This window comes from Eleginops maclovinus, chromosome 17 (assembly GCF_036324505.1).
Source record: "Eleginops maclovinus isolate JMC-PN-2008 ecotype Puerto Natales chromosome 17, JC_Emac_rtc_rv5, whole genome shotgun sequence".
Lineage (NCBI taxonomy): Eukaryota > Metazoa > Chordata > Actinopteri > Perciformes > Eleginopidae > Eleginops > Eleginops maclovinus.
Genome location: NC_086365.1, coordinates 14,016,882 through 14,043,584, shown reverse-complemented (window position 1 = coordinate 14,043,584; position 26,703 = coordinate 14,016,882). Strand labels below are relative to the sequence as shown.

Sequence of the window (26,703 nt, the reverse complement as noted above, 5' to 3'; positions counted from 1 at the left end):
ACACTTTATGAACATATAGGTTCACTTACTGAATCAAAAAAAGAACAAATGAATCACAGAAAGTGAAAACCAGGAAACAGTATGCGCATTCACACTTCTTAGAACTCTGATTACACCTTTTTAATTCACGTTTATTCACGAGAATTATTTTTGCATCCCCAAGGGTGGAAACATATCACTTTTTCCTGAAGGGAACAAAACAGCTGATCTAATGATGACTAAACCCACTAAACAGCTACAGGTGCATCTTTTCACGTGTTTCATTAATATATTTATTAGAAACAGTATATAGTTTGAGTTTGGAGTCTGGGCTCGGGCCTCATCACTCCACATGGAGATGGAAGATGGATACAGGTGGAAGCTGGGGAGGAAGATGGGGTGGTGGAGGGTCAGGCGAGCGTCACCAACGTGAACGCAGCAGCGAGGTGAACACATTAGCAGCGTGGAAACAGCAGTAGTAGCAGCAGCAGCATTAGCGAGGCAGAGCTAGGCGGATCCAACAGCTTGAATAGAGGTCCAGATTAGGAGACTACGTTTGGTTGGTTGCAAGTGTGACGAGGGGCGTTATGTGCGAATGTATCATTGGTGCTCGAGTTGACTGCCTGAACTAGCTCGCAGGCTTCGCCCCGTTTCTTGAGTTGTTGGTTTTTTGTGTGAACAGCAAAGAGCAAACTAAAACTTTAACACCCAGCTTTCAGGTCTGCAGTAGGGTTGTGTTTGACATCCCAAAAGTCGGACCTCAGCTGGAGGATCACTTGAAAGAAGATAGTGGGAAATAACTTCTCACTGCCGAAGACGAAAACACAAACCATTCAAACGATGCTATCATGCTTTTGATATTAAGTGGCTTAATGCTAACTGTTGATTGCATATTCAGAGCAATCAAAAGAATAATCCGTCTTCATTATCCCCCTTCCAACAAAATCACAATCCAAGGATTAATCCACACTTATCAACGATTCAGAGCAGAGCTATTCCATGGTTTGCTTTTATTCACAGCGTGTCGCAGAGCGGTGGATTTAAAGATGATTCCTCCTTTTTTTACTGAAGCATGAAGCCATCCCAGAGGAAATTAAATCCTGTGGCATGTCAGTGCTGCTACAATAACTATGGATGAATATGTACCATACAGACGTTTGTACAAGTGTCACATCCCAGCAGCTGAAGTGCTTCACCAAATATCAGAAAGTATACGAAAAGGTTTTAATGATATTTGAGTTACGTTTCCTTTCAAATCCAAAGTCCTGAGACCTCCATGTGTTGAACTTTCCTGCTTGGCTCCCAGACCATAGTCGAGAAATACAGAAAAAACTTTCAGAAAAAGCACACTCACTCACTCTGGCTCGCTCTACACATGCCACACACGCACCACCCTCTCTCTCTCTTAAAGGGATAGGCACCCTTAATTTGTATAAGCCTTACTATTATGACACATGTGACCCTACAGTCTGAGGGAAGTGACGTCACTCGGTCGTGTATAAATACTTCCTTCATACCTGATGATTCGTTCGGATCTGTGCTGTCCTAAATCATTCTGTTTGCCTGTTTGCCTACTTTAGTGTCGGATGGGTGTCTGTTTATCCATTTATAAAAAGAGCAGGCAGCAAACCAATTAAAATGAAGGTACAAATAATCAAATGTAAAGTTGCTGTAATAATATTCAATATGTAATGCACATGTTATGTACGTCAGAATGCGGTTTATTCCCAAGAATAGGTTTGCACATACGAGGAATTTGGAGATAGTTGTATACAACAAAGGGGCAGAAACAAAGCAATCACACACAAGATTGACAGATGTAGAGCAGCGTATTTGACTGGGCATCACCTAATGTTGCTTTGGATAAAAGCATCAGCTTATGTAATGGGAGTGTATTGAGCCATATTGAGAATCAATTCAATGCAGTGTGACAGACATAAGCAACAACCTTCAACTTAGCATACCATAACATGTAACAGTGCTAGGTTAGCGTTGACATCATTCAAAATCCAAAAGTGTATGAAAATACTGCACTTCTTCCTCAAAAAGAAACTAAATCTGGAAACAAACACAGCACAACAGAGACGACTGACAGTGTTGCGTCGACGAGACAAGACCGAAGAGCAGGAGGAGAATCAGTTTTATCAGCAGCACGTCAAGAAGACACAGTGTGCGTATTTGTCTCTGCGGATAAGAATTACTTTCATAAAGTATGCATCATGCTCCCTCATGGCTGTTGTGCTGAGGCATATGGGGACACAAACCACTCCTGGGAATAAATCAAAGGATTCAATGCACTTTCTAAGTAACTGGAAAGTGTATTTGTTTTCATTAAGTACGGTATAACAAATGCACTATCTATCATGCTATCTTGACTATCTCTCTTAGGCTTTTAAATAGTATTATATGTTATATCTTGCAATACAGATGTCTTAAACAAACTAAAACTGTATCACAGCACAGTCAAGAAGATTCAAGATTCAAGAAGCTTTATTTATCCCGAGGGAAATTGAGTCAAGGTTGCAGAAGTGCATCAATGTTCATTATAAGGCGTATAAATGATTCATGGTTAGGATCCCTCGCTTAATTCCTTGACAGTTCAATGTTAGACTCACACAGTATTTGTATTTTCTGGCCCACTATCATCCTTGGGAGTGTTTAATGCTTGGCTGTTCAAGTAAGTCATGAATGGAAGGAACATCCAGGCACAGCTGGTAACCTCTTGCTTCCAAATCAATATCCTGCAGAGAGGCTGTTTTACCTCTTTCACGGAAAAAGGCAAAAGCACCGAGCGTGTTCAGAGAGAAACCACCTGTTCTGTAGTAGCTGCCATTTTTAGAATCAATGAACAAATGGTCATAACCCAGAAGTGAATCTACCTTTACTAAACAGAGTAAACACATTGGGATTGGTCAATGCTTTTTGGATTTGCTTCTTGATTGGCACATCTCAGCTGCAGTGTTCTTCTCCTGTCTGTACAGTATGATGCGTCCCTTGTGCAGTGTGGGTTAAAATGGACACCTCAGCAGTTCTGTCACAGGAGTGGCATCACAGAGGGCCATGGCAACAAAAAAAAGACAAGAAGTTGTACAGAATAGTGTCTCAACTGGAGCTTTTGCTGCAGGACTTTGCAATGTCATCTGCCACTGAAACTTTGGCAAAAATGGCAGGTAATCTTGCAAGCAACTAATGTTCCTATGCCACATCTACAGAGGGTCACACTCTTAACTCGAGGTCTTTAAACCAGTAATATATTAAAGGGGCCCTATTCTGTTCATTTTCGGGGTCATATCTGTATGTAGTGTCTCTCCTGGGACATGTCTCCATGCTTTAATGTTCAAAAGGCTCTTTATTTTTCTCATACTGCCTGTGCTGCAGGCCTATATTGCACATATTCACACGTACATACAAAGACACCTGTGCAACAATTACACACACACCAACAGACGGGATGTATGTCAGGAGATATAGCCATCAGAAGAGAGAGCAGATGACATCCAAGTTTATTTTATGCTTATTTTCAGGTCCAAATGTGTATTCTGTGCCTCCACTGGGACATGTCTCCATGCTTTAATGTTCAAACAGCTCTTTATTTTTCTCATACTGCCTGTGCTGCAGCACCTCTTTTCACCCTCTGTCTGAAACCAGAGCCCAGTCTGCTCTGATTGGTTAGCTTTTCCGGCCCTTAACTGTGGGATTTGAGCTTTTCCAGACCATTTACATGCACGCAAACCTATATAACACACAACGGGAAAGGGAAAACCCTGAAAAGGCATAAGAGAGCCTCTTTAAAGTTCGATTCAACCTTCACACTGGACCTCTTGATTGTTATTTCATCGTTTGCTCATTCTGCAGTTGCGTTTTTATCCCAGTAAAAGTGCTCTTACTGATTATAGACAGTAACTCTCTCATGCACTGCACGCAAAGTGTGGCCAGTGAATTTACTGCTGCCTCTTCTTCACTCATGCATTTTTTATCTCCATGTTAAATCCAAGGTTTTTATCCCATTTAGTTTTAAAATTGTGCTGCAGGCTGCTCTGTGTGTATCTCTCACGCCTTGGTGAGCACTGGTTGCATTCATATTCAATACAAAACCAAATAGCGTTTCTACTTCTTATTTGGGCTTTTGGAAATGCTCCACTTTACTCTGCCTAAAATGTATTTAATACCACCGAGAACCTCTCGCTCCTCTCCGCTGTCCCCGTCAGAAAATGTACAACTGGTGTGAAGTGTCGATGTTATGGCTCCACGCAGCCAGTTGACCCGTTAAGACACAATGGCATTTTAATAAAGTGAAGGACCCTGGCACTTGACTCTCCGCGACCCTAGAGGTCTATTGGCATGAGTCGAGGCAGCACATTTTATGAAGGTCACTGAGGTTGAGAGAGCATGAGGCAGAGAGGGTAATATGAAGGGAGAACAACTGAAAATCAGTCAGCGAAAGAGAGATTGGAGACGACTGCAGAGTGAGGAATACATAGCATGATGTCAGGTGTACTAATAACACTTATAGGACATTTCACACCTGCAGTGCACCAGACAGGCGGCAGGTGATGAGTCATCACCCTCCTCTGGGATTTAAGCAAGATTTTAAACAGATCCGACGAAATCTCAGGACATCTTCCTTGTATTAAGCTGAAGTCCCTTCACATCTCAGCTGCTTCCAGAGTAAAAACCCCTGCGTTAGCTCTCCCCTGTCGCTCCTGTGTTTGATATGAATTCAATAAGTGATATCATTCAGCAATGATTGCTGTTACCGAGATTTATCTCTAGAGTGCACCCAGAGTCCACAGTATTTAGGGGATTCAGTATATCATAGACGGTGTCCCAGCACAAGCTCTTAAAGTGTAAATCAGTGGGGAAAGCTTTGCTATGCTGTAGATCAATAGGACAAAGCTAATCCCGCTGTCAGTCAAGGACGAAGCTAATCCCACCAACGGTCAGTGACAGGCGGTCAGGGACAGACAGTGAATGACCGATTTGACTGTAAGACAAAAAGAAAGGACTCCATCCAGTGGAGGTCAATGGCTCAGCACGAGTTTAATGCAACATAAGCAAGAGAAAGTTATCCTCTGTCGTCACAATGGAGCAAAGGCACCTACATTGTTGGCTCTATACAGTACATAAGGTTTCTTTACTTCTATGTCTTCTTATTGAATCATCAACAGGTAGTGTCGCTTGGATATTCAGCTTAAGAATCACTCTGTAACCTTGATCAATTGCAATCAAATACATATTAGAAACCCCTTTACAGGTGTCCTATTTTAAAACAAGTCAGCAACCTGAGACGTAGTTTTAAACCAATTTGTTGTACTACCGTTAGCTTGATTAGCTAGCTACGGTCGGTCAAATCTGTCAGTTTTGGCCGCAGATAATGCTGCTTTTTTTCACCTCTTTTTTAAAATCAACAATCAATTGTCTCGAAAGTTACTCTTATTTCCAAGTGGTAGGACAAACTTTGCCCCTTTGTCACTGCAAAGGGCAGGTACAGCCTGTTCTCGGTCCCGGGTTAGCTTGATTAGCTAGCTATGGTTGATACATCTGTTAGTTTTAGCCTAGAGGAGCCTGCTTTTGTCCACTTTTGACAAATAATCACTACATTTTCTTGAGAGTGACTCCAAATTTCAAGAGGTAGGCTTATATCTGACCTTTTTATCACAGCAAATGCAAATACAGTTCATTATCACTCGTTGAGCGGCAAAGTTTGAAGCGTAAGGTGATAAGAAGACAATTGATATCACCTCTAAGCCAGTGTTACTTTGGGTCAACTTAAAGGTCATTTACCACCATGGACAGGTTCATTAGAGCTCAAAAGTTTAGATATGAGTCATGTCTGGAAGTCTGCAGGCCAACTTTATAATACGTAGTGTATTCAACGTATACTGAAAGTGAAATCCACTGGCATTCTGCTTGAAGGGGCATATTACATCCCTGCTCCATTTATAGTCTGACTAGCACCTGCAATTGACTGCAGGGCTGGTACTGTACCGAGAGAGAAAGCGTTCTTCAAATCTCTACATCTGTCTGCCTCTTACCGAATCCTCGCTCCGTTTTCCACTCATATATTTTTTGTATGTCTGCAGTTGAAGGTTTAGTAAGACAAAAGGCAGCAGCAGCAGCACAGGCGAATCGGCAGGTAGACCACAGGTGTTAGAAACCAAACGGCCAACACAAGACCATGTGTTCACTGTATGGTGAGTTCAAACCAGGTTTGGGAACTGACATGAAACTAAGGCAATCCCTATAGAAGGAGTGGGTCATTCCATCATCAAGTCACCGAGACGGAGACACACACGGTAGACGGAGTGATTCAGGGAGCATGAGACACCATTTTCACACATGGATTGGCCCCCACAGAGTCCAGACCTGAACCAGATTGAGAGTCTTTGGGATGTGCTGGAGAAGACTTTGATCAGTGGTCCGAATCTCCCGTCATCAATACGAGATCTTGGTGAAAAATGAATGCAAGACAGACATAAATGTTGTGACGTTGCAGAAGCTCGTGGAAACGATGCCACAGCGAATGCGTGCCGTAATCAAAGCTAAAGGCGGTCCAACGAGTATTAGAGTGTGTGACCTCTTTTTTTGGCCAGGCAGTGTAAGAAAGACAGACACACACACACACACACACAGAAGAGTCTTTAGAAGCAGTGGCTTAAGCAGAAATATAGTGAGCATCTTTTCCTATTTTTATTCAAACTCAGGGAACAAAATATATCACTAGAAAAATAAATGTGTTTCTGGCAAAGACACGGCAGAAAGGATTACTATCGATGCCTATTATTTTTTAAAACCTTCTTAAAGGGACCCATGGTTCAGCCGTTAATTGAATCAGAAAGTTCTGACTATGAGAAGAATCGTTTCTGATATTAAAAGAAAGAAAGGAAGACTAACAGTGACAGGCTTCTGTGTGTGTGAGTGTGTGTGTGTGTGGTAATATGTTGTAGTGGGATAATGATGCTCGGCTTTACATCCCTATGGCTGGCAGTCGGAGTGATCATCTCCCCCGTCGCTGCAGCAGTCGGACAGACAGCTGCAGCGCCAATTAAGCTCATTCCAAAGCTGGCACTTTAATTAGTTGAAGGATTGTTGTTGAAGAGGCTCGTTATGTGGAATCCATTGTGGGAAAACAACATGTAGCTACAGTAAGGTTAATCGCTCAATATTTCTTTGAGTACTTGTCTTAAGTGTGCTTTTTTAAAAAACCTGAATGAGGAAATTCTGAAGAAAAGACGTCTTTTAAACTTGCAATAATGTTGGTTTATCCACAGGTGGTGAAGGATGTTTAAGATACATGGAGTACACCGAAAACAAAAGTGTGTTTTGAACTTGTATTTCATGTTATTCTGTTGTAAGGGTTTTCAACGTTAACCCCCTTCTCCCACATGAACGGTAAGGAGATGAGGAGAGCAGATGAAGGAAACAGCTTCTAAAATGTCACGCTGCAGAGAATTTAAGTACTACTTTCGGAAAATTGGAAGGGTGTGGTCTACAACCCATGTGTTCACATATTAAGTATTTGGTATAAGAGAAGTGGGGATGAGCAACTGATAGCAAGTGGACGTACCAAAGCAGATCAGCTGTTTGCAATCACCGCAGAGAAGAAATGAACATTGAAGATGTCGAATGTTTTTAAATATACAAACAAACCATTGAGAAATTAATCTGGAACCTCTAAATACAAGGGAATAAAAAGGGTGTGACCCAGGATTTCTGTATCGTGTCTGCTCCAACAGCACTGATAGAGGAGAGTTCCTTTCGGCAGTGAGGACAGACTAGCCGACAGCTCCAGGCAGAGAAGACCTTTCACTCTTAAGTCCACAGTTTACACTCCTCCCACCAAATAGTGCCGGCAGCCTCTCTCCCTGCTGGTGCGGACACACGCACACACTCTGGGATATAACACATCGCAGGGTGGCGCGGGAACACACATGCGCACAGGCCACGCATGCGAACGCACCCACGAGTGTAGCCACATGAAGACATATGGTCACTCCCGCCACAAGGGAGGCGGTATAATGCATTAAGCCAGAACAGCTTTGGCAGGGTCTGCATGGTATCTGTGTGTGTGTGTGTGTGTGTGTGTGTGTGTGTGTGTGTGTGTGTGTGTGTGTGTGTGTGTGTGTGTGTGTGTGTGTGTGTGTGTGTGTGTGTGTGTGTGTGTGTGTGTTAGCGCTCAGTGTGGTGTTTCCGAAAGCATCGACCCTTTGATTCCGCGAGGAGGCCGCTCTGCCTTTGCGCCTCAGTGAATCTATGGCTGCAAACAACTGAAACACACAGAAAGGGACGAGGGAGTGCCCCGACTCGGAGAGGAAGGAGGGGGGTGATAAAGCGAGAGGAATAGCGTCGTTGAACCAACAGAGGGAGGAAGACACAGAGACAGGAACAGAATATGTGCTGCTGCAGGGACGCAGGTGTGCCTACGATTCGGCAAAGGAGAAAGTGACAGAGAAGATATGGGAGTGTGTGTGTGTGTGTGTGTGTGTAATTTCCCTAAGCCTCTAAGGATTTGTCTCTTTAGAGCCATTCGAAGGAAACACAGGGCTTAGGGCCATAATACAATGGGGATTTGTTACACATGCAGTAGGTGCAGAAATACAGGCCTATATTGCACATATTAACACGTACATACAAAGACACCTGTGCAACAATTACACACACACACACAGACGGGATGTATGTCAGGAGATATAGCCATCAGAAGAGAGAGCAGATGACATCCAAGTTTATTTTATGCTTATTTTCAGGTCCAAATGTGTATTCTGTGCCTCCACTGGGACATGTCTCCATGCTCTAATGTTCAAACAGCTCTTTATTTTTCTCATACTGCCTGTGCTGCAGCACCTCTTTCCACCCTCTGTCTGAAACCAGAGCCCAGTCTGCTCTAATTGGTTAGCTGGCAAGCTCTGTTGTGATTGGTAGACTGTTTAGAGATGTCCCGCCCCTTAGCCTATCACGTTCAATGTATTGGAGCGCTAGTCTTAGGTAGGGATGTCACTATTTTACGGAAGTCCAATGGAGGTGTTGCAGTGTGTGGTAGAGAAACTTGGAAACTTGTGATTTTAGCCTTTGCAGACCATTTACATGCACTAAAACCTATATAACACACTCCAGGAAAGCCCCTAAAAGCACAATATGACCTCTTTAATAAACAAACGACGTAGAAAGCAGACCATAAATCTTGTCCAGTCAAACTGTGATTCACTTTGGCGATAGAAATTAGAAAAGGAAAAGGAGGAGAAGGTTTTTTTATATACTGGACATCCTTTCCTAGAAACCCTGTGCTCTCCGTGTCGTCAGTTTTGCGTACTTCAATAAAAAATGTGAAGAAAAATCCATGAAGCATCGAGATATGTGTCACCTATTTCCTAGAGACTTCACTAAGTCTGTCTGCTCTGTGGTCCATCTGCTTTTTTTTCAATTATGGAGCTGCATGAAAAAGATAAGCCCCCTAATACACCACATATCTGCCTGTTAGCCAAAATGTATCAGCGTGTAACCCTCTCACGATCTCCAGCGCTTAGAATCTGCAAGAAACGTCTGGAGGGAATGACAATTTAGCAAAAGGGCACATATGAAACTGAACATGACCGAAATCTGGATAGGACACGAGAAAAATGTGTCACGCTGGGAAATCATCTGTACTCCCTTTTATACCTAATCATTACTCTGCTAAAAAACGTCATCATCCCAGAGTTGTGAGTGCTATCTCTGTAGTGTTTTAATAAGCTGCTGTGCACACTCTCCCTCACAAGTTGATGAGCAGAACTAGGGGATGACTGTGTGTGTGTGTGTTTGACAGGGCCGTGGGGAATGCAGACTTTGAGCAGATTAATAGGATCTAAATATAAACACTGCTAATCAGAACATCAAAAAAGGCACAGGGAGACAGAGATACACACATGTACACACCCTTTCAAGTGCATGCCACACACACACACACACACACACACACACAAATATGCATGACCACAGTGTTTTTGTTCTGTCACTTCCATCAGTTTCATCTTTCAGGCTCATGAAGCGAGTTTGAGCATGGAAAGAGTTTCAGAAACAAGCAAGTCATCCACATCCCATAGTGTATCATTTGATTACACATTCCAAACCGTTCCCAGAGACGTATCCGTACAAACTGCAGGTGTAATCGGAAGTGGAAACACCAGAGAAAACACTAGTCGATGGTTCATTGTAATGCTAAATCTTCTGTATAGAATGCTGGTGCTGAACGTGACATTTACCGGACTGTTCTCAGAGACTGTTTGTACTTTGCCTACAAAAGTAATGCATTACATTCAGATTTAGAACCCATTTGTATGTTACCTGACGGGCATATCAAATATAGAGCAAATTGAATGCTTCCAAAAACGTGTGACCTTCAGCCATAAGGCCGACACGTCTGTAGTGATTTGAACACCAAGGTAGTCGTCTGTTTCAGGTCACGCTGGTAAAGTGTTGCTTTGATATGCAGCTTCAGCCAAACTCTGTTAGCATGATAACATCAATAACCACCAAGTCAATATTTCAGACACCTCCACAGGTTTCTTTTTTTAAAACCATTCATAACAAACTCAAGAAACTACCGTTAGCTTGATTAGCTTACTACGAGTAATTCATCTTTGAGCCTGAAGGCTGCTTTTCACTAACTCTTTTTCAAATCAACAATTCCAAAAACCTGCCCTCTTTATCGCTGCGACTCTCGTGATTTTGTTCAACTCTAAGTTGGAGTTACTTTTGGTCAACTTTTACGTCTGGAGGTCTGGAGACAATATTTTTGTCGACATTCTGAAGGGGCAAAACACATCCCTGCTCCATTTATAGTCTGGCTAGCACCTGCGATTGTCTGCAGGGCTTCTCCTTGGCTGTTTCATTCATTTGTATGTTACCTGCGTAAGCCAGGACATGCCTTAAACATTCAACCTTCAGCCAGTATGCCGTTACTTCTGAAGACATTTTTTAACCAAAAAGTTGACTTACTATTTTTCAGGTATCTAAAAATACCAACAGGTGCTGCACTGAAGAGGCTTGCATAGTTGCACCGCTGCTCGTGATGCCGGGCATTTCAAGGAAAAAGCAAGAACTCAGGAAATGTTGCAAATACATATACCTGCAGTACAGCGCACAAGGTGCCAAACACACTTGCCGGTATGTCAATTGCCCGCGGTACTCCACGGGGGAGAGTTAATTATGTGACCCGCTGAGATGAGATCTCATCATCGCTCATAATAGGCTACAAAGACATCACTAGATTAAGATGCATGTATTGATGCGTGTGTGCACTGAGAAGGAAGGAAAGGTCACATCAGGCCGACTGCAGACCGTCTGCAGAGACAGCGAGCTACAGGCTGAGACAAACACGAAGTAGGAGGGCAGAGAGAGAGACACAAAGCCATATATTTTTCCCTTTCATTAAAAGCTTCCTCCATTCTGCAATGCTGGAAGAACAGCCGGAGGCATGTGCATTGTGAGTCTAGCATCGACCACAGGAAACACACACACACACACTTGGAAGTAACAGAAGCAGCAAAACACTGCTTGTTGGGCAGCACATTCCCTTGTTTTTCTTTCTACCTCGTGAAATTAGAATAGGGTCGGAGTCTCCCCGAGGACCAGGTGCACTGAATTCTCCATGCTAGTTTTTCCTGCTTCTTAAGGATGTTTTTTAAAAGATTATAGTTGTTTTCTTGCACCCAAACTGCTCTTTAACCACAGCCCTTATCACAATGTGTATTCAAATTTAAATATTAACCTGATCCCACCCTAAAAAACACCTGCTTTTTGCCAAAAATGTCTCAAAAGAAACACTTGTGCACACCGAGCACGCTGCCAGCCTGCCTCTGTGTGTGGGTTGAAAATGAGAACCACCCTGGGAGCAAAAAGAAATAATCAGCTGGACACCAAATCTGACATCATAAACTTTCTCCAGCACACACAACAAACTCAGGCCGACCCGCGGCCCGCTTCCCCGCCTGAAACCCTCCACCTCGCTGCCTCTGCTGCCATAGCAACACAGCAACCACATCCAACAAAACACACACATCCAAATAATGAATTCCAGCAGACAACCGAGGAAATAATTTTGGAGGAATGGATTTAAAATCAATGCATGAGTAATGCTCATCTCTTTCATTTTAACTAGATATTTTAATGGATGTATGTCTGTGTTTACGTACTTTAGATGTCCATCTGTCCAATAAATAAACCTGGATATAAACCAGAGGACAAATGTGCAATGAGAAAGCCCTGCCGTCTAAGTATCAACACCAGCTCTTCTGTATTTTCTGCATCCAAATGGCTGAAGAGAAGCATGAATCATGTACTCCCTTCAGTTTAACAATTGCATAAATTAACATATTAACCTTAAAATCGCACATCATAGGATAGCTGTTTTTAAATGCGTGTTAGAAATAGAGAACATGTGATAGAAAAGTTAAACACAGAAGGAATAAAAGGCAAAGATTGGATGGTTGGGGGTATCGGTATGCCCACAGACTCACTAATGAGTCAGGACCGGGAACTCCCCACCTTTTCATTCAAACTGATCAAAATTAACCCTACACTTTTCTTTCTGTTCCAACTAAAAAGCCAGAGCTTCCCCTCCTTTTTGGGAGTGAAAGCTTTTGATTGAAAGCACCATGGCAACAAGAGCTCACTGCCGATATCGACTGATGTGCCACGTGTTGACCGAATAATTCGCACCAAGTATCAACACCTTCTGGCTACTCAAATTTCACGCATTCGGATTGAAGGACGACATTTAAGGCCCATGAGGACCTGATCCAAATGTATGAGCCGTTATACCCGATTTAACCTCATTTAATTTACTTTTTCAGTTGAGGAATAATGTGTGAGATCACGTTTTTACTCAAACATCATTAATCGACCCCGGTCTCGATCTATAGAGGTAATTGCAACAGAGGTTTTAGTTTCCTGCTTCCGGAGAAAAAGCTATTTAAAACATGTCGGGGTCTAAAAAAGTGTCTTTGAATGTGTGAATGGGGACGGTTCAACTTCAAACGCAGTATTAGATGCCCTTAAAATATGTTCTGTACAACTTTTGGTATGGAGTTGTACTTTTCCTACCGAACTTTAGACCTAAATAGGATCAGAATATTGCTTGAAATTGCTTTTAGCTGCCAGTTGCCTGTGTGTTCGGCATTTGTGTTCCAGGTTTGGCATCCATTGAGGTAGTCCCAGATGTTTGGAGCTTCCTACCAGCTTGTGTACAACAATGAGAGTAACTGAATGCACCATTTTAATTGGGATTGAGTCGCCAGCAGAAAAAGATTTTAGGTCCAAGTTGTACTTCCTGTCAGCTGCTAGCGAATGCTGCAACCGGGATCCACCCCGAATGCTAATGACGAGAAATCTGTTTTGAGTGTGGCAATTTAAACAAGGCTAGGCAGACAGAATACCCCAATGCTAACGTGCTAGCTTGGCTGTTGTGAATACTACTAGTAGCCTATTTGTTTGTGCACATTCATGATCATGCGGTTATGTTTCCAGGTGGATGAGACATGTTGTAGCACATTCTCATTCCTCTACACTTTAAACGTTAAGCTATGGTACTCATTTTACCTGCTGTGACAAGGTTAGCACTTTGAATATAAAACTTTAGTAAAACATTGTTGTTTAGTACCATAAGTACCCTCAAAAGCGAGCGCTAAGTAGCCTTTAGATTATGTAACATGTAACTTTAAATACCTTAACATTGACTGGATATGAACAGCGGTCTTCTTGGTTTGCTCGACCCATCAGTCCATCTCAGCCTCTTCTGTACGCAGACTACATCTCTCTTTAAAATGACCTCACTCTACTTTTGGTAGACTGACTCCTATCCTCTTATATTGCAGCGGAGAGGATTCATACTGAATTTGTTTAACTACTCTTCTATTAGCTCATTTCTGTCCTTGCCTTGGTTTATGTTTCTCTGTACAGGCAGCCTCACTGAGACCTTCTCGACCCTGCTTCTCTGCAAGAAATGTAACTGGTGAAGTGCTTTCTGTGGGTAAAAGGACAGAACTTATGAGTTGGTTTGGGCAGAGACTGTGTCTGCAAATATCTTTGTCAATTTCCCAGCCTTAAACTTCCATTAAATCGCTCAAGCTGTCCCGACAGTCTGAAGCTCTCCTGTGTACTCCTTGTGTTCCGGTTCTTCGCTCCATGAGTTTCATCACAGGGATTACTTTAGGAAATCTTTAAAGCCCGATTTGTGTCATACAGGTGCTGAAGGCTGTCTTTTGTGGACTCGTCCTCTAACAGAAGTCTGGGGAAGTAGTTCTGGGACTGGCTTTATATGGAGGCCAAAGGAGTGGCTATTTTTCCGTTTGATATTTTCAAAATCAAGCTTCCTCCAGCTGATTTCTCCCCATCTTTAAATGCAGTAAATCATTTAACATTCTACATAATTACGGCCGCTGAATCGCCAACAGGGTGATGGGCAAGTACTACCTTTCTCGTACGGCGTTTGCACCCGTCAGTCGCCGTACAATTCGATCCGATTTATGCCACGTTCCGAGCATCTGAACGGTCAGAAGAGATTCACAAGAGATTCAGAAAACAGCAAGGCACCCAAAGACAAATGAACCACACAACAGTAGCAGACAGGGGGGGGACAAAGAAATACAAAGAAGAAAACCTAAGTGAAGATATAAGGCTCTGTCTAAGCCTGCATACATTCACATTTCTCTTTCGAATAATAACAGTTTCGTTCTGGAGTGAAAAATGGGAGAAGGCTTTGGTAAGTGGAGAAACTTTTAAATCCGTGGTTCTGTGCTGGCAGAGTGGGAATAAATTACTCTGTCAGAGTCAAACCACGCAGACACAGCTACGCTTGTTAAAGCAGAGTGCTGGAAATGCCTCCAACCCTCAGTCATTACCCATCATTTTTCAGGTTCCAGTGCCAACTCCAGCACATAATTGGGTCTGCGATTCCTCTGCGACCATCAACATTCATTTGGATGTAAATATGAGGGCAACCGATGTTAGAAAAGTACATGATATTGATCGTTGAGGCTCAGACGACTTTTTTCTTCTTACAACTGAGATTGCAAAGAGAGTTAAAACAGAGTCTGAGCTTGTAAGGTATGTCATATATTGTAACCAACATTACAAACAGAATCCCAGCAGCACTATAGGCTGTGTGTTTCTTAACTGTGTAAAATGGATCTGTTATTCATGGTTTATCTTGGATTTTGAGTAGAACTAGGCAGGCAAACCAACACAATCATTGAAAATGTTGAATTAAATGATGTAAAGATATATTGAGAAGAATCCTGTTAGCGCATAGCATCACAGTATACACTATTTGGTTCAAAGACAGCGTATAATACAAAGAAACAATGCCTACAGAATAACAATGAACAGTTTTGTTATATTTTTTGAAATCTTAATCTATGTTTTTTTGTCCTTCCCTTCCCTACACCCTAACCCTAACCCATAGGACCCCATTATACCCACTGCTTTGGCTGCACTGGGCGACAGCAGACCTATTTTTATGAAAAGATAACAACCTCTGGTACATGTTTTTACATTTGTGGGTGATTATGACAGGAACATATAAACATACCTTCTGCTATTTGTATTTCCTATTTCATTTCAGCCTCTAAATCCTGCCTTTAAGTGTGTTAATTACAAAGAGGATAAAAGGTATTTATGGAATATTTGCTTTATTGTGTGCTCTGTCTCCCTGTTGACATTTATTCTAAATCTGATGACATTCTGAAAGTTATTTCCAGAGATACATGCAGTAAGGCAGACACAAACCTTACAGTTTCGGTTATCAGAAGGCTCCAAACATCAATCAATTTCTCTACAACCTAAAAACAAACATGGTTGTGCTTTGTTTTTCATCAGGTAGGGTTATATTGACTTTTAGAGGTCTTAATTCCTCTCTTATATTTAAATGGGCATCAGACAACGTCATCTTCCCGTTCGTCCGTCAGTCCAACATGTTTACTGGAGGTCTGTCCTTCTTAATTACTATGAATTGATAAGTTTGCTGCATCCAGTTTTCCCATCTGGGTCTGACATCAGCTCCCTCACACCGAGTTCTTGCATATGAAACAGGAGTTGAACTTTAAGAGGTAAAACCGATGTTCCCAAGGCCGCCCAACAAAGGCTGGAGGCCCGCAGGGTAGATGTATACCGTCTGCACTCGGCTCTGATTTAAGCTCAGCGTTTCATCACATTATCTTACTCCATTTCTTCTCCTTGTGCGTTCTCTAAAGAGCTGAAAATGTTTTACAGATCATAAAATAAACATCAAGGACAATTCTAATGTGATTTTCAATTTATAAAAGTTGCGCAAACCTTTAAACACAGTGGTGTGTTATTTTGCCAAGGGCGTTTTTTCCCCACTCTATGAAGATCTAAGGAATCCTGTTTCAGAAAAAAAGTGCTTAAGTTCGATTTTGTATGCCTTTAAAATCCTGGAAATAATACAGTTTGATGACAAATGGACTGGATGGTGAGGAAGGAGAACAGAGAGCTCTTAGAAGAAAAAGAACAGGGCTGTGCCAAAAGGAATGGGTTAGCAATAAGCTAGTAGTTCCAGGATGGTAGAAAGAGGGTTAGGGGTTAGCAGAGCATCGAGAGAACAAGAGAAAGAACCAGATAATACATCGAAGATACACAAAAGAAACTAAGGAATCAAAGAAAATGGGTTTGATTGTAATAAAGAGACAACGAGACGGATGGAGTTAATTGATTACTCCTCCCGAATCCGACGTTCCGACATGGATCGTTGTCGAAGCAAAAATGCAACGGCGGTGCCGACAGAGTTGTAATTCTGCCCCATCCACTCCCAGCTAATCCACCTCTGCCAGCCCCCCATCCATCTTGGCTTTGTGTGTGTGTGTGTGTGTGTGTGTGTGTGTGTGTGTGTGTGTGTGTGTGTGTGGTGTGGGTCGAATACACACTAACTAACGTGGAAGACCGATTTCAAAGGGCCGACATGAGATGTTGTCCGTGCACGTGTGCGTGAGAGGAGTTATCCAGCTTTGATTTATTAGCAGCACGGGAGTAACAGAAGGCAGGAAGTTCATTAGCACTCCACTCGCTCTTGTGAGGTGAGAAATCGTGGTCGAAAAGTCCAAATTAAAGACGTGCTATGTATTTTCCGGGCTACTATTCCTTGACGTCAATGGAAAACTTCCCAAGGTTAAGGGAAGGTGTGAAGGACATATCACAATGCCTTATTCTCCATTATTCTGTATTGATTTCCATCGGTGTTGCTGCGTGTGAGTGGTAGGACATTATTCACCGTGCTAATTACCATGTTTGTTTGCCATTCATCTGCTAACCACTGGTCGATTTGTGCGAAGAGAGATTGATTTGTCACGACAATTTACACAATACAGAAATAACAAGCTCCATGAAAGGTAATTAATTATCATCAATTCACTCTAATTCTGTGTGCTGTCTGAATTTCTCAAAGCCATGATGATTGGCTAACAGAATTTCTTACAGTCTTTATTAAGAAGGATTTTTTAGGATATACAAACCCTCTCTTTTGTTAATATTGTACAAGTGGTCATTAGAGCCCATTAAATCAGGCTTGAACATTCTGACAAAACAAGTGCATGGTGTGATATAATGCAGGTGAAATATTCATAATCATAATGACAAATGAGACCAATGTTTGACTCACTTTGCATAACACGTTTGTACATTACTGCAAAAGTTTTCACACTTTTTTGAAGTTCGATGAGTTTTATCTAAGTGCACATGAGGAATAGACATGTAAGAGTCATTTTAATCCATGACGGGCTTCTAACTGGTTTCATTTCCATACCTTAAGACATGAACAAAGAAACAATCCCACTGTCAACGTGACGGTATCAGTCTTTTCTCTGTTGGATTCTAATGATGGTTATTACATGTACTTTCATGGCTTGTGTTCCTCCATTTGCTGGCTGAGTAACAAATGAGTCTAATTTTCTCTCCAAATTCACAACAACATACAAAGGTCTAGATGTGATCATGAGAGGCAACTTTGAAGACATCAAAGTTAAATTCGGCTTTGATCGCTGACTGTAAATCTAATTTCCTACAAATGACGCTTCCAGCTTAAAGCCAGTAAGCTACGCTAAGCCTTTTCCCAAAATCATCCAAGTGACAGTTTGTATTATGGGGAAAACTGTTTTTCTTTTCATCCGACGCAATGAAAGAGGATTGCATTTAAATGAGAGGAAGTGAAGATATGAAATAAATATGAGCTGTAATTAGAGTCGGCCTCCGTTTGAAAATATCATGTCTCAGTATCTGCAGTGTGTGTGTGTGTCTGTGTATTCACTTTCTCTTCACAAGGGGCCTTCCTTGTTCTGTTTGTAGGTGCTTCATACGGGGGCCGACAGGAGCAAACGAGCTACAACGGCCCAAAACATTCCCAGAAGGACAAGCATGTTGCAGTTTCGGGAAATATAATAATACAAATGTGCCAAAACACGTGCACATGGAGAAACACCTTCACCAACTTGACGAAACAAGGGCAGCGTCAACAAAACTGTCACTGGTGACGGCTACGTTAGCCAGCTAGTTTACAGCACATCTGCAATAATATCAAATGGACTAATGCGATCGCAGCAATAAAGTAGATGTTTTTTTTGCAGCTTTTTTGTCTATGGAGCGCTTTGAGTACATACTGTGCATGTGATGTCCAGCTGGTGAGGATGTTTCTTCATTTGAATGTGTTTTTGTCACATTTGCGTTTTTTATATTTGCTTTGTTTAACCTAATCGGCCTCCGGACATTCAAGCTGAAATATTTAGTGAACTTTTTACAGAGCTTTCAACAGTACCAGTTTGTTCCTTCAGTTTTTCTGTAATGCACACTTACTGTACTATGTGGTCATATGTACGCGTGTGTCCATGTATTATTCAACCCCTGGTCAGGTGTGTTATGAGTGGAGGTATTTTGGGTGAGAGCTCTGGGAGTTAACACTGAAAGCACCTAAAGGTTTGGGAGCAAAACAGTCTTTTTTCTTTTTGACCTCAGAGGAAAAAACATTTCAAAAAAAGCAAAAGTTAAAAAAAAACGATGAGTTTGGAATATGGAAAAACTCAAAAGTTATTGGAGCAGAACGATGAAGAGGCTTGAAAGTGCTTTTAAGTCGTGCAGGCAGCTTCCAACTACCAGAAAAGAAACACACACGCACACATAAACAAACATGCCTCCATGAAAACACACACACTTTTCCAACATAAGCCACAACACACACACACACACACACACACACACACACAGACACACAGACACACACCTATGTGTACCGCCCGGTGCAGTAATATTGGTGAAATTACTTTTGGGGCTTAGCAGAAAGTGACTGGATTTTTTTTCTCTCTTCCTGATCTCTTGGTGAACTTGAAGAGGCCAAATGGGGACAGAAAAAGAGATGACACACACACACACACACACACACACACACCCCTACTATCTGTATGTCTGTCTGCTCGTTCCCTGCCATCATGATGGAATATGAGCAGTTCTCACCCCTGTCAAGAAATCCACTGAAGCTGAAAGGGACACAGATCGTCGTACAGCACAGGAAGTAATGCACATTTAAACATGACCAACACACAAAACACATTCTGTAGTATTTGCTTGTGTGTTTGATACCCGCCAGTGTACTCTGACCTGAATCATATCGGCAAGTTTAAGTTTCAAACAAGGCCAAATTATGCTTCGAACCACAGGGCCGTGAAATCCGCTGTGTAACATTCTGCGTGTCAGCAAAACTGCTTTGTGGGAGGCAAATCTAATTATTCCTTCAATTCCCTACAATTAGCAATCACTGAGACGAGGCTAAAAATACCGGGGAGGTTCCGCGGGTTAAGAAACAATCGCAGGCGAACCCTGGAGTCTTCTGGGAGGTAATTTCCGTTGGACTTAATATTGAGACGGCAGGGGGAGAATTGCTAAAAAAATGTCCATTTCTGCTGGGTGGGAGGAAACTCACAAAGCTGCTCAGGTAACAATTACCATCTCTAGATGTCCTCTGGCAATAATAATGCCATCAGCAGAGGGTTGTTAACTTCTAATAGATATTGTCAATTTTACCCAGATGAGAGATCTGCAACATAAGGAAAACACAACCCGAATGATAACATAATCTGGAGCTTTGGAAACGACGTTAATGACCCGTTCCATATAAATTATATTTCATAAATCACACACTGTTTCCAGCAAAGAAGGGAAGCAAATGGTATGTTGTTCCACTTCCAGCAATGCGAACATTGACTAACACAGATATACATATATAAGAGCTTTTTGGAATAAAAGAGCTGCAGTTTTACAAGGACGAGCGCACCGCAAACCACCACAGCATAAAGAAGTCTACGAGCTACTGAGAGTTTCACGAGGAAGATAAAGACAGCTTCACCTTGAGATGAAAACCAAGGCTGGGGTAATTAGTTACAAATGGATGGGTTGGTGTGATGCTCGCACTCTCTTGTGTGCGCCTGCGTGTGTGTTGATGAATAACACACGTCAGTCTTAAGTTGTGAGGGGAGCGCGATGAAGGACACGAAACACAGAGCTAAATCGACCCGGGGGGATACGCTGTCAGTCGACTGTGTGTTAAGAAAGAGTGTGTTTGTTTGCTTTGTACTGCTGCTGCTGTTTGAACGTGTGTCTGGTTTATTAAAAACAGACAAATAATGATCATTTTCAGGTTCATGGTAGTATTTTGTGCCTCTACTGTGACCTGTCTCAATGCTTTAATGTTCAAAAAGCTCTTTATTTTTCTCCTCTTTTCACCCTCTGTCTGAAACCAGAGCCCAGTCTGCTCTGATTGGTTAGTTCTGTTGTGATTGGTTAACAGCTTAGAGATGTCCCACCTCTTAGCCTATCACCTTCAATGTGTCGGAGCACTAGCTAACATAGGTGTGAGTGTTACATGGCACATTTCTCTGGAGATAACTTTGGGATTTGAGCCTTTGCAGACCATTTACATGCACTAAAACCTATACAACACACTACAGAGCTCCGCATTGACCATTTTTTACTTTTCAGACAGAACAGCGCCAGTGACGTAGCACTTGGAGGACACACAGACAGATGAAAACTATCAAAATAAAGACCGAAAACTTCATTTGTGGATCGTCTTAGTCTGTGGCTCTTCGGGAGTCAGAAAGAGCAGTTCATATAAAGTGTGAGAGCAAGCGTCCTCTGGCGGGTGATCAGAGTGGAGAAAAAAAACAACGTCAAACAAATATATATTAGCCCGAACAGACAATAAAATCCAAGGGGGCGAAGCTGGTCTGTCATACCTAACTGGTGATACGCTGTTGAGATATGGTTGTCATAGAAACAAATAAAGCACTGGGAGCATTTGTTGGACTGGCAGGAGACTCAAGCCAGACACAGCTGGTCCTTAGAGAGCTGTGTGTTCATTAAAATCACAGCCATTTTGGTGTCTCTGTTACCAACCGTATCAAAAATCATCACATTTATAAAGCGTGTAGTCTAACCAAATGATTGGTACGTTGTTAGAATAGTGCTGCAACTGTACAGAGGAATACGTTCCGTAACTATAATGTCTACTAAGTGATTTTTCTAACCACAGTGAGCCTGCCTTCATGATAAATAGACACGTGTGTATTATGCATCACAATGCCTTTCAATTAAAGTGGGATTCTTCCTGAGTGAATGAAACAACATAAGCCGGGAGCTCTGATTATGACAAGGGCCCGATTCCATTGTGGAGGGGCAAGAGTGGACTGAAAGTGAACTAAAGAGGCAAAGCTAAGCAGAAAAAAAAGAAAGGCGGATTAGTTTAGAGCCAGAGAACTAATTAAATGAATCTGGAGATAAATGTTTAATTATTTTCTCTCGGCCTCTTTCTCCTGCTCATCTAAATGAACGCCTTGCAGAGTTTTGTAGAGCAGTCAGTGACTCTGAGTGCACACACACTTCCTCTCATTGACAAAAAGTCCCCTTCTCTCTCTCGCACACACACACACACACCCCCTCTGCAGTGTGTCTGAATGTAGATGCTTTTAATCCCAACTGGATCCCGTTGGGGTTGGGTGAGGAAGGGTACTGGAAGGAAAAAGGGCCGTGACTTGATTTAGAAGATTCCTTCCGGTAAGTGCGCTGCCACCTCTTGTTTTATCAGACAGCGATCCATGTGCTCCGTACGCGACTCCATATAGGAGGCAGGGGTCTCTCGGGGCAGAATAATCCCACGCCATATGCTGCGATTTACAAGCAGGGTGGCACGGTGAGCAGGAGACACGAGATGGAGCAACTGAAGAAGAAAATTAAACATCACCAGGTCGGATTTTGCTCTGAAATATCTCAAGGGGAATCAATGAAACTGATTCTGATGCAGTCTTTTTGAAACACTACTTTGTGCATGACCTTCTCCATGGCGTTTCTCCTCCATGTTGGCCTTAACATTAAATGTCCATTACCGCTCTACGTTGGATTGTTTTGTGCAAAATCATTGCATTATGCACCAGATTTGTGCACAGCTCTTAATGATGAGTAAACATGTTTGGCCCAGGCTCACTGAGCTGTGTCTGTTACTAGTTCTGCATGAATGGAAAGCCATGGCTGGGGGTGACGGCACACAGGCTGTGCACGCTCTAAAAGTCGTGGCGGATACATCTCCGCATGTGGGCACGGCTGAGCAAACTGCAAACACTGGTTCAAAAAGTGACGCAAAACAGCTGGACATCAGACACACACGATTATGAAAAGACACTGGATGATCATAAAGGGTAAAAGCAACAACCAAGACACACACAAAAGACTACATAGAGAGGCACAATAAGAGAAAGAAAAGACACAAACACTGAGGTGAAACAACCAACATGACACAAATAAAGCCTTAAAAGAACCAAAAAGAGTTGAAAATGACACAAAAAAAATGCAAATCAGACACACCATGACTAGGAAATAACAAAAAAGGCCACTAAGGTGCCGAAAAGACAAAAACGTGGCGCACAACAGCTGCACATCAGACACACAATGTTATACAGAGGCACAGAATGATCATAAAAAGGTAAAAGCAAAAGACACACAAAAAGAGAAACAAAATACATAAAAACCACCAAATTGACACACAGCCATAAAGGCAAATAAAATAGGTGAAAATGACACACAGAAACTGCAAATCTGGCACAAAATGACTAGGAAGAAACCCAAAATGGCCGAAAAGACAGAAAAGTGACGCAAAACGACCAAAAGCTACAGACGTCTGAAGTGAAATTGATTACCTGGGCCGACACAGAAAGAGGTGTTATTTCTCCCTAAGAGCCGTACCCTTTGAAACAAAACCAATTTTGCTGACGGTTGTGCAGAATCTTCTACATAACATCTCCTGGGAGTGGAGCAAACACAGCAGCTGTGGAGCAGGCAAACACAAGTAGGACACGTTCCATTTCAAAGACTGTAAATATTAAACTTTCTGGGCGAGGTGCGGAGTAAAGACAAAAACACGAGACAAGAGCAGCGAGACACGGAGATTTAAATCAGTCCTGTAATTCGCACACACACCCCTGACTCACGCTGACAACACTTCAGCTGCTGTTCTTAAACTTCTCGCTGATTAATATGCACGCTCACACACACACACACACATTGTCAAGAATCATCAGCGAGCGATTTACACACAGATTAATATGGATGTCTGGTACCAGTATGCAGAGTGGCTTGTAAGCTGCCATCATTACACTGCAATCGCAAAATAATCACCAAGAAATTCCCTATGGCTCCGTGGGTGTGCTCACCTGTGCCACTATATATACATTTCATTGTGTGTGTGTGTGAGTGTGTGTGAGTGTGTTTGTGTGTGGGCAGGGAGTGATGTGAATCTATATTAGGACCCCTATCATTATTCTGTCTCTGTTCCCACTTCCTTGTCCCATTCTTCTTCTATTCTCTACCCATCCATTTCCTCCACAGTATATCTTGATTCATAACTAACACACACACACACACACACACACACACACACACACACACACACACACACTGAACTCTCCCTCTTGGTTACTTTTTCCCTCTCCCCTCCTCTCCTCCCACAGCCTCTCATCTTCCTCATTCTGTTCGCATCTGCAGAGCCGCAGAGTAAACATCTGACTGACTGCTGTCACGGCATGTACCACACACACACACACACACACACACACACACACACACACACACACACACACAGGGTAACATAGTGCAAGATCTGCTGACTCCCAGGACACAGTTACATTGCTGAGGACTGCTTTACCCTTTACAGCGTCTCACACACACACACACACACACTGATCTGACACCTTGGTAAACATCTATGTGCTGACTGCCACAGCCGCGGGCCAGCCAGCTTCACACACACAAATACACACACACACGCACACACACACACACAGGGGGAAGACAGCAGAGTACGCAGAGCTGTCATCCATCAGCACACAAACAATCACGGAAAAAGCGACGGAGGGTTGAAGGAGGAAATATAAAGATCTGAACGGGCATTTTCTCAAATAGTTTGTAAATATTTGTCACCCAGCGTGATAGATTCATCAAAACATTTGAGACATAAACAACAAACTGGCTGCATTTTGATCTGTCAACATCACTTGAGGGATTCCTTAACTGATTTGAGGTAGCGTTCACCCAAACACGACGCCCCAGGACCGCAGGGACCGCGCTTTAAAGACTCGCATCAAAACAGACAAGGATCCGTCTCTGTGTTTTCCTTCCGTCCTGTGAACTGAACCACTTGATCTAATGTAATCTCCTCTCATCACTCTTGCCTAGTGAGAGGTTGTCAACACTTTGCTGAGAGACTTGTAGCTTCATCTTTGAACTTCACTCACCTGTGCATCTACACTCACTCGCACTGTTGAATGATCATCATTTCTGTGTGATGTTCAGAGCCAACGCTGCCTTAGATTTACCTTATTTGCAGAGGCAACCCTAAAAAGTTCAATCATTGTTGTGTTTTTTAATCCTCTTTTCGTTAGGATCTTCAGGTCTACACAATCATTGATATTACATGTCCATATTCTCTTTCAGCCTTGAGTTCACGACAATCATAACACACAAAAATGTACCACGGCTCTGTGTGCAAAACAGAGACGTGTAAGGACTCAACGGACTTTAAAACTTCCTTATAAAATAAAACCAAGAAAATGATGCAAAAGAACAAGTTTGTGCATCCATGATATTCCATGGCACTGCTATACCCCTCTACCAGGGGGGTTTGCATACATAAACACAACATCCACCTGTCCCAAAAGCGAAGGTAACCCTTTCCAATTTAAAAATATCGATAAAGTCAAGTCCACGTCATTATTTCTCATCCACAATTGGTTTTCCTGGCTTTCCTGCTAGCAGCACACAGGATATAGCTCCCGGAGATAAAGACTCAAATATAGACGTGACGCTCATCTGGAAATGCAATTGCAAACTTCCTGACATAAATAATTAGGAAATCCAATTGTGTAGAAGTCTACGAGAAAAAGAACCTACTTCGCACATCATTTTATGGTTTATGGTCAATTCTTCTTTACTTCAGAACTGTAACTCTTTCACAGTGTCATCAGTTGATTAATGGAAGTTAATTGTGACACGTTGTTCACCTTAGCATGTCTCGTTCATGCGGTTAAGTGAACCCTCTCGTGTCACTTCTGGTTCCAGAAAAACAAAACCTCGAGGCTTCAAAACGGCAGTCCACAAACAAATGGTGACAACATACAATATTTATATGCAGTCCGTGGGCACAATACACATGACAGCCTACATTTTTCCCTGTAAACAACAGCCCGTGGCATTGTTGAAAACAACAAACACAGAAAGCAAGTTCAGAAGAGAGCTTCACTTGACCATCAGAGGCTTCCTGTGTGTCTGTCAGCAATCCCTCGCTACAGCCTGTAGTCTGCAGCCTGTAATTTACCCCAAGTGTGACATTTCCCTCAAGGTTTCCTCCTTGTTCTTTCTGTATATCTCTAGAAAGCCTCTGATCGTATATCATATCCGAAAGTGCACTATGCACGGCATATCATAGTGGTTACATACTATCAGGCGGAAAAGAAGTGGCAAAGCCTTCACTTAGTTTTTCACACCACCACAAAGTACAAGATCTACGGCTGTGCAGAGAAGTGTGAAACTTCAATCGTTACGTTCACATTTGAATGCAGAGCGGCATTATTCGTCTAGAACCACGTAACCTTCAGATATGAGGATAAGGCAACACTTTTTCTGAGAACCGCTGGTCTAGACATCCTGAGCTCCTACCGGTTTCTCTGGAGATCTGCACGAAGGCCTCCACGCCGCTCTCTCCGTAGTTGCCCTCCGACGCCAGCGTGGACACGTAGTTCCACTCCATCGCCGTGACGATGTCCATCATGGCCTGGGCCTGGTAGGAGTCGGGCGGTACGACGCGGGAGAAGAAGTCGTAGCGGGTGTTGTCGCTCAGCTCTGGGGCCGTGGAGGCGTAGCTGACCTGGGGGATCTGGAAGGAGAGGGGGAAAGAAGGCGAGAAGTGTTGGATGAGTCATTTTTTTTTTTCTTTTACTCCACTTCATGTCTTTAATCCCTTTAGTTGCTAGGCAGATTAGGATGAATGATGGTAAATATAATCAGCCCTTAAATCAGACTTTAGTTCACCTGCAGTAAATCCAGCAGCTACCCTGCAGTATACAAAGCCATTCAAACTAGCTGCACCTTTACCAGCTCTGAGAACACTTTAATGATCAATCATTATAAAACATATCAGAGATATTATTC

The 26,703-nt window shown here is 42.5% G+C and overlaps 1 protein-coding gene across 1 annotated transcript in view; it reads right to left on the bottom strand.

Annotated features, from left to right (window-relative positions):
* grm8a (glutamate receptor, metabotropic 8a) overlaps nucleotides 1–26,703 on the bottom strand; it is a 225,958-nt gene that overhangs the window by 115,141 nt on the left and 84,114 nt on the right. Inside the window, 1 exon segment of the mRNA XM_063906115.1 lies at nucleotides 26,212–26,428. Coding sequence (XP_063762185.1) covers nucleotides 26,212–26,428 — 217 coding nt within the window.